The sequence below is a fragment of the Dermacentor variabilis genome, chromosome 7 (assembly GCF_050947875.1).
Source record: "Dermacentor variabilis isolate Ectoservices chromosome 7, ASM5094787v1, whole genome shotgun sequence".
NCBI lineage: Eukaryota > Metazoa > Arthropoda > Arachnida > Ixodida > Ixodidae > Dermacentor > Dermacentor variabilis.
In genome coordinates, this window is record NC_134574.1 from 112,967,938 (window position 1) to 112,983,202 (window position 15,265).

General features: G+C 44.0%; 1 protein-coding gene across 4 annotated transcripts; it reads right to left on the reverse strand.

Moving 5' to 3' along the window:
* Nucleotides 1–3,456: 3,456 nt before the first annotated feature.
* LOC142587769 (uncharacterized) lies at nucleotides 3,457–14,660 on the reverse strand. Of its 4 annotated transcripts, none has more exons than XR_012829620.1 (5): nucleotides 14,503–14,660; nucleotides 14,379–14,443; nucleotides 7,427–7,510; nucleotides 3,952–4,054; nucleotides 3,457–3,772 (listed from the first exon to the last, which is right to left on the reverse strand). XR_012829620.1 is itself a non-coding variant. In XM_075699008.1 (5 exons), the coding sequence occupies exons 1-5, from the start codon at nucleotides 14,514–14,516 to the stop codon at nucleotides 3,728–3,730; spliced, it is 237 nt and encodes a 78-aa protein (XP_075555123.1). In that variant the 5' UTR covers nucleotides 14,517–14,660; the 3' UTR covers nucleotides 3,457–3,727. The 4 variants fall into 4 exon arrangements, 3 of the variants coding, with proteins under 3 accessions (XP_075555123.1, XP_075555122.1, XP_075555125.1); XM_075699008.1 differs by having other exon boundaries at nucleotides 4,026–4,054; XM_075699007.1 differs by lacking the exon at nucleotides 3,952–4,054.
* Between the last annotated feature and the right edge of the window lie 605 nt (nucleotides 14,661–15,265).

The following is a 15,265-nucleotide window of genomic DNA, read 5'->3' on the forward strand; positions in this document are numbered from 1 at the left end:
CCCCGTCACAATGTGACGGCGGAAATTTAACTGGTCGGCTATTGGCAATCATAAGTTTATTACCTGATTCGGAAAGAACAACTTCGGGCGTAGAATTTTTCAGGAAACTTTTAGGTAGATTCGTGAGACTAACAATGCAAGCTGAGGTGACAATGTGTCTCGCACAACCTTAATGACGTTACTTTTATTTTGCTAACGTTACATGGCCTCCTTCACCTTGTTGCCTCGCTACACCTACAGATGGCGGTCTTTTGCGTAAAGCAATGCTTCCATAACGTACGACTATTCGGATGACGCCGGAGGCAGTAGACTTGCCGTCTCCGCATAGTAATTATCTTAGTGCCTCAAGAGCAGCGCCCAAGCCCCACAGGTAGTAAAGGCGAACCATTTTTTGGCCTTCTTTGTGGCGACAATGTAAAACACGAGGCCGTCCAATATTAAAGATTTTGTAGCCGATGCGAGCGCGACCCCACGCGCCCACTTGCTGGCCGCTATTGGTTCATTCCCTCGTTGCTCCACGCGCATGCGCTAACTCTCCCACGCACCCCCTCACACACCGCGACTCGCTTGGCGTCTTCGCTACTTGCTCTGCTCGCCCATACGGGCATGCGCGCCATGAAGAGACGCGACTCTGTTGTGCTATCTGCCCTATGTTGGGCGCAGGCGTCTACTTGGGGATACAGCAATGTTCCTGTGAAAGTATCAAGCGGAAGAGCAACGTACGAGCGCAAATTCTCTGCATCGATAACAGATGCCTGTGTTGCGTACCCAAGGGCTAGGGCAGGAAGCGAAGTCACGGGCTTGATGCACGTAGTTGCGGTTACCCTCAGCTGTCCAGCTCGAGGAAGAAAAGCGACGCCCTGCCAAAGAACAGCGTCATGCCGAACCAACAGTAGCGTAACAGATAGCCAAGACCAAACGGTGCCGATGGGAGGACCACCACTTGCGCGACGCAGACCCGTACTTTCAAAGCACTTCGTCGAAGAGGAATTGGGTGCCGCGTGTAGTGCCTCTCACCGCCTGTGGTTCTAGTCACAAGTGGTCAAGTTGGTGAAGGTTGTCGCCACTTGTGAATGTGGCGGTCCTCGAGTGAGCGTTTCTCAAGCACAACGCGAGTTCGTTCGGGCTTTGCAACCACATCTAAAGGAGAAATGCCTCAAATGAACTTAGATAATCATTAAAGATGGTTTCAGCCGTAATATTTTACTTTCTTTCTGGCATAATTGGTCTTTAGAGGGGTGAGGTTAAACAAGTAGCCACCCTCTTCATACCCTTAAGCTTGTCTTTTGTGTTCTGTTTGGTCGATGTAGGTAGCACACTATTTTCTACCAGTATCGTTAGTTTTCGAAGCCGCCATTTGTACAGGATAATGGCTTGAAGGAGGGGCCTTATCGTGCGTTGTATGGAGTGTAAGAGTACTTACTCATTAGAACAAACCCGGTTTAAGTAGGTAGCCTGGGCAGACGACGCGGGATTTGTCTATAGGTTGTGTGGTCCTGGGGCCGCGACAAGACACTCTGCAACGGGAGTCAGATAAGCTAAAGAGTGAAGTCGAGAGCCTAGAAAACGAAATCAGTAACGAGCGAAAGCACAGGAAGGCAGCAGAAGAGACTCTAGCTAATGGAGAAAAGAAATTGAAGGGCCATCATGATGCCCCGCAGTGTTGAGCGCTTTGAGGCGAGCGCAGGATCGACGCGAACGCTACCTCGATCAAAAATAAAATGACTAAAGAGAATAGGCATATCGGCAAACTTTTCGTGGAGGCGCACGTCGGAGCGCGAAAGGTGCCAGATGTTTCAAGGTAAGGGAGTGACTGAAATGGCTGTGTTTGTGTAAACATGGAGATTTAAAGGCTAGCTAAAACAATAAATTTCACAGTCATTGATATCTGACGGGAAGGGCGCCGAGGGGGCCGCGGTGGCTCGTTTATTCGTGACAGGAAGCATTTTAGCTCTGTGAAGGGGGGACTCGTGTGACTTGGATTTGCGGCCTATACATTAGCTTTTCTTTAAGCAGGGCCTATGCACTCCGTAAGGAATATTGGGTATTTAATATAGCTACAGGAGCCAAATAAAATAACAGAAACTTAGGAAACGACGTACAAAGCTTAGGTGCAGATAGACAAAAACTTGTTACATAAATATGCAAGGTAATCGAAAGGGGGACAACTGTGTGGAAATTTTAACCAAGCAGAAAGGCGAAGCCTTTAAATTGACTGAAATGCATCTACGCATTTTGAAGCGCCTGGTATAGAGAATTTTGGATTGCAAAGGCTCAGAAGACCCACTTCGTGAAGAAAAGAAAAGCCCCTTAGTTGAGGTATGAACCGGGAAAGGATAAATAAAACATATAAGGAACTCATATGCATTTGTGGCACGTGGGAAAGAAGGCGGAATTGGCTCGGAAGAGCTTACCTATGGACCGGTAGTCATAGCAGAAATCAATATAAAGAATTTGCTTACTGTAATAGATGTGCTAATGTTGAGTTCATAAAATGGGCCAGGTGGTTTGTGCAATGCCTACGTCTTGTGGAAAAGTCTATATCGGCCTGACGGGGCATTGTTTAGACGACCGCCTCGGACAACAAGAACACACGCCGCGATCGGGCCCAGGGAGCAACCTGGCTTTGCATGTGAAAGATTACACCTGCTGCAGGGGTGCTATGCAGGACATGCCGTGTTTGGCGAAACTCGGTATCTTCACGAGCTCTGGCGAAACACCAAAGTGAAAGCACAAATGGTACCGAGACGCAGTTTATCTTTCGACAAGTCTCCACTTTCATTGGTTTATCTAGATTCACTCTGGGGGGCTATCATTCCTATATATATATATATATATATATATATATATATATATATATATATATATATATATATATATATATATATATATATATATATATATATATATATATATATATATATATATATATATATATATATATATATATATGGATGTGTGTATGTTCAATTAACAGTGGCTACTAACGTTTTGTTACACCGTGTACAAAGCTGCCTCTCCTCGAATGAGTTAGCAAGGAATGAATCATCCCATTAACATCAACCATGATCTAGGATTTCGGATACTGCTCACTTGTCAGCAAATAAAAAAAGAACTTAGGTTCCTATTATTAACACTGAACTGGTTCGCTAAGTAGTTTAGGCATTTTCACCAATCCGGTAAACGTTGTGAAATTCTCAAGCCTTCAAACCGGAACGATCTCTTCATGGAATAAGAAATACTTTGGAGTGGGGGGGGGGGCAATTTATAATTTATGGTTTTATTGAGGGTAACAGTATGTGGTGTAAGTGGACCCCGTGGTTGCATGAATACCAAAGAGCCCAAGCAAAAATTGTGCACCTCAAACAGTGCCGAAATATGGGTAAAAACGTGCTATGAGCTCAGTGATTCGTATGGGACAATCCGCTTTCTTAGATTGACATTACAGGCAGCGCACAGAAGCACTCCATTCTTTATTTCGCGCATGTGTAAACTCAGCTTATTTAATTTTTCTGTTAAGAAAACGCATGTGAAATGAAACGGAAACAATACTGTGTGGTGGACGCTGTAAAAATCTTCGAGGTCTTCTACTGCAGCTCCCAGCGGCTATATGTGGCGTTGCCAATTTTCAGCATGTGCAAGCAGTGCCTTCTGAACATCCTACGACTTCGTTGAGATCCAGCCACTTTATTGAAATTTTCAGTGCATTGCGGATCAGTCCTTCTTGTTATTGAAGAGTTTCTAATCCGAAGCTCGTGCCATTCAGTAGAGCCTATTGGGCAAAAAAATTACGACAGTAATATTTTAGGCATACTTTAATCATTGTGTGATTTAATGATAATTTGAAGAATTGGCCTAACATTACATTTAACTAAAACATTTCAGCTTATCAATTCGCGAGTGCTTCTCATCACCTGTCTGGAGACGCTAACTAAGAACGCGGTCACTTACGAATATGCCGTGGTCCGTGCCCAAGCTATGTTAGTAGACATATATTTCCACTACAAAATAGAAAGAGAAAATACCTTGCGCACTGAAGATTTTGCAGAATGTGCTGTGTGCAAAAAAGACCAACAAAGATCGTATTAGACCAGCCACTCCCAACCTGTCATTCTTGAATGCTTGCCTAAGCTGACTTCAAGCTGGAGTACAGTTAGGTATGTTTTCTGCTTAGAGTACGTGATCGCCAAAACAAAGGAGTTGATATGTATCCAGATATACTATCTTTCTGTGCTTCTAAACTTTGAAAGTATGCATAGCCTTGCAAAATTACATACTTTTTACCTTCTTGTAATCATTACACATATGTCGTACCAATCACATGTTTTCCCATCTAAGCAGAATTTCTTGTCTCGTTATGGTTTCTATTGTAAGCGTTCGATAGTATCGCTCCCTTTAGAGAAAAATACCAACAAATAACTGCCAGGGAGTTCAAGCCAACGCGCTTCCGGTTTACTACCCTGCATGCAGAAAAGTGGCCCAAGTGATGAAAGAAAAGAATATCCAACACTGATGGTGTCGCTTTATCTGGAGCTGCATATAGACACCACAGGTGGTCAGCACAGTTGGTCACTTCGGGAATGTTACAACTTGGCATGGCGCTTTCAGAGCTTGACACACTGGTTTGCGTCGCAGAGTTACATAGCAAACCGCATAGAGGTCCCGTTAGAGTATAAATGACCACTTTCACAATTCAACTTGACTGCTGTTCACGTTTAATTACGGACGAATTCAAGAACGTATAGATTGATGAAAGAGTTCATAGAGCATGTTAGACGGCCGGTTTTCGAGCACAAGGCGAGGGCGGAGATGAGTCTAAAACACTTGAGCGAGATTTACAACTGTGTTTTATTTCGCAGCAAGTGACCACATATTTGGGGAAATCTGGCGAAATATCTGAGTATAACTTTGGATTCAAAGCTTCATCAAAGGGGACACATATAAAATGTTTGAAGCCGACTCAGTCATGCATGCCTTATTTTATATCAGGCGCGTCAGCATTCTCCCCCGCGTACACTACGTATGATATCATTTAAAATTTTCCATAGTCATTTAACCTATTTTGTTGAGACATGGGGGCATACCTAGTCAACTTACCCAGATCATGTGATCAAGCTGCAGAAAAGAGCACTGCTAATTATGTCCTTCTCTAAGTGATACGGAACACTGAGAACCACTAGTAAAAAAAAACTTCCCCATTGTTCACGGCTTCAAAACAGCGTGCTTAGTTCCTGCCTTACTTTCGGACAACAACCCCCTTACATGTACCATTTTCATTACACCACGCAGACAAACCAGGATACAATTGACCAGAAGTTTTAACTTGCCACCTGTAAGCAATTTGTACTGTAGGCACAGGTTAGCCTACCTTGGAACAAGAATATGGAATAACCTTCTGAAAACAATAGAAGAGGGCCCAAGATTTTTGTATGTTCTTGAGGAAGATATAGTTTATGATGAGTATTTTTCAATAGTGTAATATTAACGAATTTTTCTATTGTTATTTTTCGTCTTGTGCTATAACAAATTTATTTATGTCCTGTTAGCAGCAATGTTAGCGTAATATTTACTTACAAATCATACAACCTGTTAACCTGAGTTGTAATGGTGATTTGTATTCATTTGGATGGGCCCAGAACTAGCTCTGTTGCTAAGTGCCCAGACTATTTTCAGCAACGTTTGTAACCATGTATGCAAATAAACTGAACTGAACTGAACTGAAAACAGATATTTTTCTTTTGCCCTCCCAGGTTCGTAAATCACAATCATTCAATGAACAGCCACTCACACCATCGTGTCTCGTAAAAGAAGAAGGTGAAGGGCTGACTGCACACTACACCTGCAAGGCAGGCCTTGCTGGGGCAAAATCGTACATAGCGGCTGTGCTCTTTTGCATTGAGGCTGTAGGGAAATAGAGAGATAGCCAGGTATCGAGGACCCAATCTGGGCAACGTTCCTATTGTCGGGCTTCATTCTTGTGTGATTTCTCCAGCCAAACACAGCACAGTTCACCATGACACCGAAGCTGAGTTGACGCATGGAAACGGCGCGTAGTCTGTCCGGATGCGCAAACAATGTACGTAGGTCTCTGTTCAATAAATAAATAAATACCAACAGGACTGCTCACGGAACACTGAAACGCCCCTTATGATATCCCAGCGACTGGTTAAGTCCGCATGGAGAACGGGAGGCCTAAAAATAGAGATGAGATGGAAGATCACTGGCACATTTGCGACGCTCCGCGACTTTAAAGATGGCCCGGCTGCCCCGGCAATGCTGTCGCCGCCTCCCAGTTCAAACTCAGTGCATAACCCTTATAAGCGGCTGCGGCATATTGTCGTGACGCAGCCATCGAGGCATGGCCTTCTTGGTAGAAGTGCCAGCCACCATGACAGCTACAGAACTTATCTTGCATGTGGAAAATTATTAAGGATACTCTATTTCACCTGCTTAGGCAAGCGCTCGTGGCTCTGTGGTTAAAGTATCGAACTTTTCAGAAAGAGGTAATTCGTCGAAATCCAGCCGTCAGACTTCAGTTAGGTTTTTTTTTATTTAGTTATAGCTAGAATTTTATACATCCACCATATCACTGTGGCGGCGACGCCCACGGTGGAAATTCACCTGGAGTTTTGACACAGCTGATATCGCAGTATAATATAAACACAAGTTGGTGTATTTGTGGAAGCGCCTGAATGAAATAAAAGTTGAGGTATCGATCTGTGACAGCAAATAATTTACAGTAGGGCATAACACGGCGTGCCCCGAAACCGAGCTTCTAGAGGCACCTAATACACAGTTCATTCTGTGCCACTTCCGTACAAAAATTGTACTGGAATACAAAATGGGCACAACTTCGACTTTTTTTGTTGCAGTTGTTCCTTATCGCGGATAAAAGTAGCAGCAATCTAAATTTACACTATTCTAGCGATAAAATTTCTTAACTTCGCAAATCACGCATTCTTCTAAAGATGCAAAGCGTTAGAATGCTTGCGTGAAGGACACATTTGCTGTGGCAATCGGCAAAACAATGCTGACGCATTACTAAAAGCTCACGTGAATCGGTCCTTCTAGTTGGGAGCTGAATGTGATGTTCTCTGCACAATGATTCCCTCAGACATTTGCTAATAAGCTGTTCTTCAAATTGGTAAGTCACAATAAAATTGCTGCATCTCACGGAAATTTTTCTTGCAACTTGAACGATGTAGAGTACCACAAAAAAGGCTTTATGCAAAGAAAACGGCTAAAATGAATATTTTCAAAATGAGTTTGCGAAAGTATAAGAACGTGTGCGAAACGGTCTGTATAGAACGTCAATTAAGCTTTCGAGAGTATTAGGTTATAGTAACTGCTCTGCAGCTGAAATTCTGCTTTTCGAAGTTACAAGAGTGTACTTACTCAAATACCAAAGAGCGTCCGGGACACTTACCCGAGGCGGCTGGTTGCACCGTAAAGACACCACAAGTACGGTTTTCTCCAGTGTACAACAATGTCTCAATGTAGTCTCCACGTTCTGTTTATGCAGAGCAAACATAAATCAGCTGTCGCGTGAGCGAAATATTACCGCATCTAAGCTTACTTGTTGTGCACGAAAATGCCACTTTTGTTAGTTCAGAAACTATGCTTTGATGTGAACACTGTTACACACAAATTATTGTTCCTTTTGTTCGTAGACGATGCAGTTTTCTATAGGTTTGCATTGCCAAGCTGTCCATGTCTTAGAACGATATAAAAAGCATTACTTTCCTATTGGGACGTGGAAAGAGTACATACTTTATTGAACACTTCAACAAGCCGCTACTAGTGTGGTTACCGATTTTGGCCGTCATTTACTCATTTTTGAAACATAGAGACCGAATCTGTATTGTTAGGGAGACTTGGAACAATCTCTTGAATGTCTTGCCTGAAACAATGCGGCCAACGATTTGCTTTAAGATAGCTCTACTCAGCACAGTGCCCGCAAAAAGGCTACATGGCCTTCTTTGGCCTTTTCACTGACTGTACGTTTGAACTTTTGCAATACTTCTTTCCTAAAGTTGTTTACGACTTCATTTAAAATAGCGATAAGTGTAAGAATAGGAGATAGTCAATAAGAAAATGGTAAATGCAAAACATCACTGAAACAAGCAACGATTTCAAAACAACAATGCTTCCTAAAACACGCATTGAAACTACACTTATCGAGCAGTGTTCTATGACCTAAATTTCCGGCTTTCACAGAGAGCCTTAGGTTTGTCATCTGCCAGTGAGGACACTTGAATTTAAACATATGCAATATCACAGCAAGAATGCAAATCCATATTTTGCGAAAAAAAGTGTTATACTCAGCACACAAAACAGGACCCATGAGAGGAATGTCAAATATTATCGCGAGAAGCGTTTTGAGAGTTGCAGAAGCAGATCTGGCACAGGAATTCACAATGAGAAGGGTTGCTAGAGCTAACTACACTATGTCCACAAATACAACGCGATAATATTCTTCTAACCCGCGAGCGAAACAAAACCGAGCAGCCCGACCGCAAGGACGAAGAACAACTGATTTTAATTCGTTGGCACTTTTCAACTATGCAAACGAAAACCCGGTGTTGTTCGTCGGGTACCTCGTAGAACGGGAGAGGAGGAAAGAGTCGAGAGGAAGATAACAATGTGTTACCCGACACAACTGCATATCAGGAATGATGAAGAGGAGCTGACATAGGCCGAGTGTAGGGACGAGAGGGCGGTGCGACTTAAAACTTTGGGAGTCATTGGGAAAACAAGTGGCGCTTGATTTCGCGTTCCACCTCTCAGGCGGAATAAGCGGAAGTCCGTAAGGCTCGCTTGGCTGAAGCAGCTAAAGCGAAGCACCGAAACCGTGTTGCTGGTTCAGAGGAGCAACTCCAACATCGCTAAGCTGGCCAGGCCGAACAGCAACGGGCTGTCAGGTGGAGCGTCATGCAGTCACCTAATTACAAGCAGAAGCTTTGTTAAAACGCGGCAAATCGGAAGTGGAGATGCTAAACGCCGACCGCTAAAGGGACCCTCACCAAGCCCCATAGCAGTGTTTGGTTATACGCTGAAAGTTATGTGTCCTCTGCGGAGTGTTCTGCCGAAAAAAATGTTTCAAATGGGCTCAATAATAGCGAAGATAGAAATATTTCAGTGCCGCGAACCCATAATTTCAAGAGGCAAGCTCCACTGCATAGCGACACACTGTCTCCACTCGCCCCGTCTAGCCTTCGCAAGCGAAATTCCTTCTCTGCGCTCTCCCACACCGGACCTCGAGGATCGCGTGACGCATACATCCCGGGCCCAGCCCTCATTTTCTTGCTTTCTTTTTTGCGGCGCTGCGCACGAGTTGTTGTGAATCTCTGGTTTCCCGCAGCGTAAGATTTTGCGCGCTGTGCACAAGGACACCTGACTATCGGTATAATTCAGTACTACACGAATACTGAGGCGTAACAAGAGGATCGCAGAGCATGATCATGCACTGGAACACGGTGCAAAATGGCATAGTTTCGGTACCTATGCACGTGACTGCACAACCGTGCGAACAAGCAGAGGAAGCTGAATTGAACACTCTCTTGCTTGGGTGCGATGTAAAACAAAAAAACACACAGACATTCCGTTTGTGCGTTTTATTATTTCGCTAAACTTCAATTCATCAATTCAAGCAACAAATCGGACAAATAACAGATGGTACCTTGAACAAGTCTGCGAGAGAGAAAATGGTTTGTACGCTTTGATGCGCGAATAAGAATTTATTGACAATACAGATAAATACGAGAGTTTTGTTCTCTCGAGATATGCAAGACACATCGATAACAAGCACAATCAACGAAAAGAAAAAAGTATATTGTGACTTTTTTCACCGACAGCGGGAACGCACCAGGCAGAAAACTGGAAGTGGACTTCAGCATAGGCAACTAATATTTTCATTCAGAATTTGTACATACAGCCCTCGTCATATGTGAACCTTGTGTGTACAGTTCATGTGCTTTATATAACGTGTGATACCCCTTCAGCCGGGGGTCTTGCAACAGTATGTTTCCTCGATTTCAAACCAAAGCGAGTGGCGTGCTGGACTTATTGACTCTAAACCAATAAACGCGCTCACTACCGCGAGGCTCGTGGATCACGCGCCTCGTGCGTCATCCAAGGTTCTCCACTCCTCCGTCTCTGCGTCGCGTGGCTGTAGGCCTCTCAGCAGTGTCTCTCGCTACCCCGTTTGCGGGACGCGTTCCTCATTGGCATTTGTCACCTCTGACAGTGCTTGCGCCTGGCTGTCCTTCCGCCTCCACTCTTGCCCTATACATCCTTTAACCTGGCGCAGTGCCGTTGCGGTGACTCCAAAGACAGTTATAGCTTGACGGTTTTCATAAAAAAAAGCGCTAAAGACGAAGACAAAGTCGAAGGAACATATACGACAGGACTGGCGCTAAGGACTGGCCCTTCGACTCTGTCTTCGTCTTTAGCGCCTTTTTTATGAAAACCGTCAAGATAAACCAACTCGCCCAAATCAAGGTATTGTTACAACAGTAATAGCGCTTCGTCCCCTTAGTTCTACTTTCAGTTCTACTTTCCAACCCAACCTTGTGCGGCCAAGTTGAGTCCTCTCTGTGAGTTAGGTAACGTGTGACCTATACTCAATACCCTTCTCCACCCCTTTCCTGATCCCCCCTCAGTAGAAAGATTACATAATAACTGCTAATCTCAACCCCCCCCCCTCTCCGGGGCGGTGGCCCACTATAATATGGCGGGATGGCGCGTCCCCGGAGCGCCAGCTCGATAGCAGCGCATCGCGGTATGTGCTGTCCAATCCGAAACGCAGAACCGCCTATGTTCGGCACTGCGTGTTCTGTGTGCCGTTGCCTGTTGGAGTAAGGCAGCGGATGCTTTCAAAGATCGCATTACCAAGAAGCGAAATCGTCGGCCAATTTTTTACACTGCAGAAATCAGATATAAAGATGTATTTACAATATTTACAGGAGAGACAACGATGCATAAACAAGATGGCTGTCAAGGCCAATTCCACCTTTACACGTCAAATTGTCTTCCTCTGACTGGAGCCACTCCTGGTTGCGCCGTAACCATGTGTTCTGTTCATTCGGAGAACGCCGTAACGGGCAGACCATGAAAGCAGAAACACCTGTTAGCTTATTGCTATGATTAAAGCAAGTATATTTGTTCCGTACATTTCCATTCGATAGACTTGCATGCGCTGTTCTTTGTGTTATTTGATGCATGCTTATATTCACGAAGTCACAGTCATTCAAGGTCAAAACTGACATACAAGGAAAATAATGAAGGTTATGGTGAGCGTTTATGCCAATTTGTTGTTTTGAGATCTATCTTGGTGCAATGGGTCTTCTTTGAGATCGAGCGTTGAGAAGCATGAAACAAAATATGAGTTAGCCCAGCTTGGAGACTCGTGTGAACAGTTCCGTGCCATCATATTGACACGTGTACTTATCTTTATCGGGCAACCACGTTTCGCCGCCTAACAAATGTAATCGCACAGCGTGGGACGCGCCTGCATGTATCCGAAGTTTCTGGAAAGTTATCGATGCTTCTATCCGCTGTCTGTTGTCGCCGAACCTTATGTTATCTGATTTCATCATCTGACGCGAATGGTGCAGAACTTTGTGGAAGGCACGCGGGTCCGAACGATTAGTCTGGAACATTCGACGACTGCTCTATAAAAGCCGACGCGCCCGACCCGCTGATAGGATTTCCGACGATCGCCGACCGTGTTCGCCGCTATCATTGTGCTATAAGTGTAGCCTGTTTTGTGGGCACAGGTTCGCCCAATAAAAGCTAGTTCGTATTCCACCGTATTGCTGCTTTCTTCATCGTCACTACCACGCGACAATATATTCACCTCACTGATGTTTCTCATAATACTGCAGTTGGGGGCATCATTTGCAGAGTGGTTATCTTGTCGCTAGTAAACCTTAAAGGCAGCACTCTCCACTAGTTTTATTTTCTTTTCTCTATTCTGGGTAAGACGTGAGTGTAATGTTTGCGAAGTATCAGCAGCTTAGCTTGACTCTTCATACTAAGAGGAGAATAAATTGGCTAGTTGGGCTCATTGGTGCATATTTTGCGAACAAGCAGTACTAAATTGAGCGCGCGAAACAGGACTCATGGGTGCAATGTTTTATTTCGAAAATGAAAACTAGAATAACCGTTTTTATAAAGCTGTGGAGTTGACTTCATGGACACACGCAGCAGTGTATGACCATTTTATGAACGGCGTCATAAAGCAACTTGCAGTATACTCAGAGGCCGTGGACTTCAACTAGCGCTCCAGCTTAAGCGTATATCCCTATGCAGTGCTAACAGCGTTCGCGCACAGGTGAAAGTCTTGTAGTGACAATACTTGTTTCTCTATACGATAGTGCGCTAGTCCCAACTCTACAAACACATCGTCTCTCTCTATTAAAATGCAACTTTCTTCATGGGCCAACCAAAATAGGCCAATATTTTTTGACGTTACGAGTACAATTTTCTAAACGGATGGTCCCGCCGTCCTACCAAGAGCTCCAAGAACTTAAACTTCGAAAGAAAGCCTGCTTGCCATAAACACCTTACGACTCCGACGCACTATCCAAACACCGTAGTTGGTGCTTACGGAATAATTCTTACCCCCGGGTGATGTTTAGAGGAACGCTTAAACAACAACCGTCTTTCTTTTCGAATGCGTGAGTCGGTAGTGTCGCACCCTATGATTATGAAGGGTGAACCTTAAGTACTGTGCAAAAAAAAACGCGCTAAACGACTACACTGCTTCAAATCTGCAGTGGCCCACCGGTACGCTTTCTTCCGGCCCCTCTGTAGAAAGACGGAGAGTGATCTAACCTGGGCAAGCACAACCTGCTTCGTAAGCTGCGTTTCGAGAAAAATTTGAAGAATGCCGCTCCATTGATCATCGTCATCATCAGCCTGGTTACGCCCACTGCAGGGCAAAGGCCTCTCCCATACTTCTCCAACAACCCCGGTCATGTACTGATTGTGGCCATGTCGTCCCTACAAACTTCTTAATCTCATCCACCCAGCTAACTTTCTGCCGCCCCTTGCTGCGCTTCCCTTCCCTTGGAATCCAGTCCGTAACCCTTAATGACCATCGGTTATCTTCCCTCTTCATTACATGTCCTGCCCATGCCCATTTCTTTTTCATGATTTCAACTAAGATGTCTTTAACTCGCGTTTGTTCCCTCATCCAATCTGCTCTTTTCTTAGCCCTTAACGTTACACCCATCATTCTTCTTTCCCTAGCTCATTGGGTCGTCCTCAATTTAGGTAGAACCCTTTTCGTAAGCCTCCAGGTTTCTGCCCCGCAGGTGAGTACTGGTAAGGTACAGCTATTATACACTTTTCTCTTGAGGGATAATGACAACCTGCTGTTCATGATCTGAGAATGCCTGCCAAACGCACCCCAGCCCATTCTTTTTCTGAATATTTCCGTCTCATGATCCGGATCCGCCGTCACTACCTGCCCTAAGTAGATGTATTCCCTTACCACTTCGAGTGCCTCGCTACCCATTGTAAATTGCTGTTCTTTTCCGAGACTGTTAAACATTACTTTAGTTTGCTGAAGATTAATTTTTAGACCCACTCTTCTGCTTTGCCTCTCCAGGTCAGTGAGCATGCATTGCAATTGGACCCCTGAGTTACTAAGCCGCTCCATGAAATCTCTGTTATTGTCCATATATACATAGCATTTTGCGCGCCTGTCACAATAACAATAGAAGTGAAGGACGGCTTCAGGAAAAAAAATTTTCTCCGTCTTACAAATTTTACACCAACCGCAACAGCCATTCTCTTCGCAATGATGTCTCACTAATACTTTTAAGCTGATAATGTCAGGTTGGAGGGGCGGTGAAGAACTGCCAAGGGCGCTAGTTAAAGAGTGAAGTATTCATTGGGTAAAGTTGCGCCCAGCGAAACAACACTGAAGGCGGGACAATAGAGGCAAGCACAGTTGTGTTTTGTCGAAATTAGATCTACGGTACAAGTGCCTCGTCTTTCTGTACATGACTTATCGTACATCGCAGCATAACCGACTAGACAATATTATTTTGATACGAAATTGTTGATGACATCCAAGAAGCTTCTCATGCATGAAAGCGCGTTTTGTGCCGACCCATACCTTTGTAACAGTTTCTGCTGAAAAGCAGTGACCGGAAAAAATAAACGACGTAAGTCTGTCAATATTGTGCTACTTTATAATTATTCAATGTTCTTGGCTTTATGAATACGTCTCTAGGTTAGTGCAGAGTGGAGATCTGAAATTAAAACCACTAACTTTATCCTTGCTAGATGCGAAAATTACAAGTGTGTTTTGACTTGGAGATTCGTTCTTGCTACAAGGTAAAATAACAAGCTCCACTTTCACTCACCTGTAACACGCATATTCTGCTGGCTTCCCTCGTAAAATGTGCCGTTGCAGGCGTACGTTGTCCAGCTGACACGTAAATGAAGGTTAGTGCGCATAATTATATATTTATTCGAAGGAACACTTACTTGTGATAGCCCATGTAAAAAGATCGATTAAACTGAATACTGTCTTCTTGAGAGCCCACTCTTACATCGACTTTGCATAACACTGTTGTATTTTCGGTTGAAATGCGTGCCCATATTGGTTCCTCTACATCCACAAACTAGAAGAAAGAGAAACAAATATTCTGCGGCGGCAGACTCTCACAATACAGCCTAAGCAATGCAGTGCATGCACAATAATATCTCTGTATCACTCACTCGCATTTTCAGACATTACCAACTGCGAAGAGCGCAGGCAAACAAATTCGCACTTTTTGTCTTGACAAGCCTTGAGAACAGTTACAGAAGAATTTATATGTCTAATATTGTTTAAAACACGCCTCCTATGTCGTTTCTGTCATAAGCAATAAGGCACAGCATATCCTTCGGCATGCGCTTCCAATAATTGTTCGGGGTTGATCTTATACGTGCAGATGAAGACAAAGTGCTCTTTTTTTCTTAACAAACTAGGCAAGTATCAACGACATCAGTTACAATCAACGGTGATGGCTATAAAAAACGTATTTTACTGCAAAATTTTAGCAAGAACGAAGCTACGCGGTATGGGCACAATCCTTTTTTACAATTATATGCGTTGCATAATGGCTGACTTAAGCTTTGCTGCAACACAGATAGGAATTGCTTGAGATCGTTCTGCAGGCCAAGAATAGAATAATTTTGGCCAACGGAGACCTCACGACTTCATATTATGATAAAGTGGATCACACATGATCTAGGTGGCAGATCG

Bases quoted from the DNA above. Each gene is read 5' to 3' on its own strand.
- LOC142587769 (XM_075699007.1), bottom strand. The intron at 7,511-14,378 runs GTGAGTGAAAGT...CTGCATAAACAG, and splicing joins GCAGAATATGCGTGTTACAG to AACGTGGAGACTACATTGAG. The intron at 3,773-7,426 runs GTAAGTGTCCCG...TTTGCCCAATAG, and splicing joins GGTGCAACCAGCCGCCTCGG to GCTCTACTGAATGGCACGAG.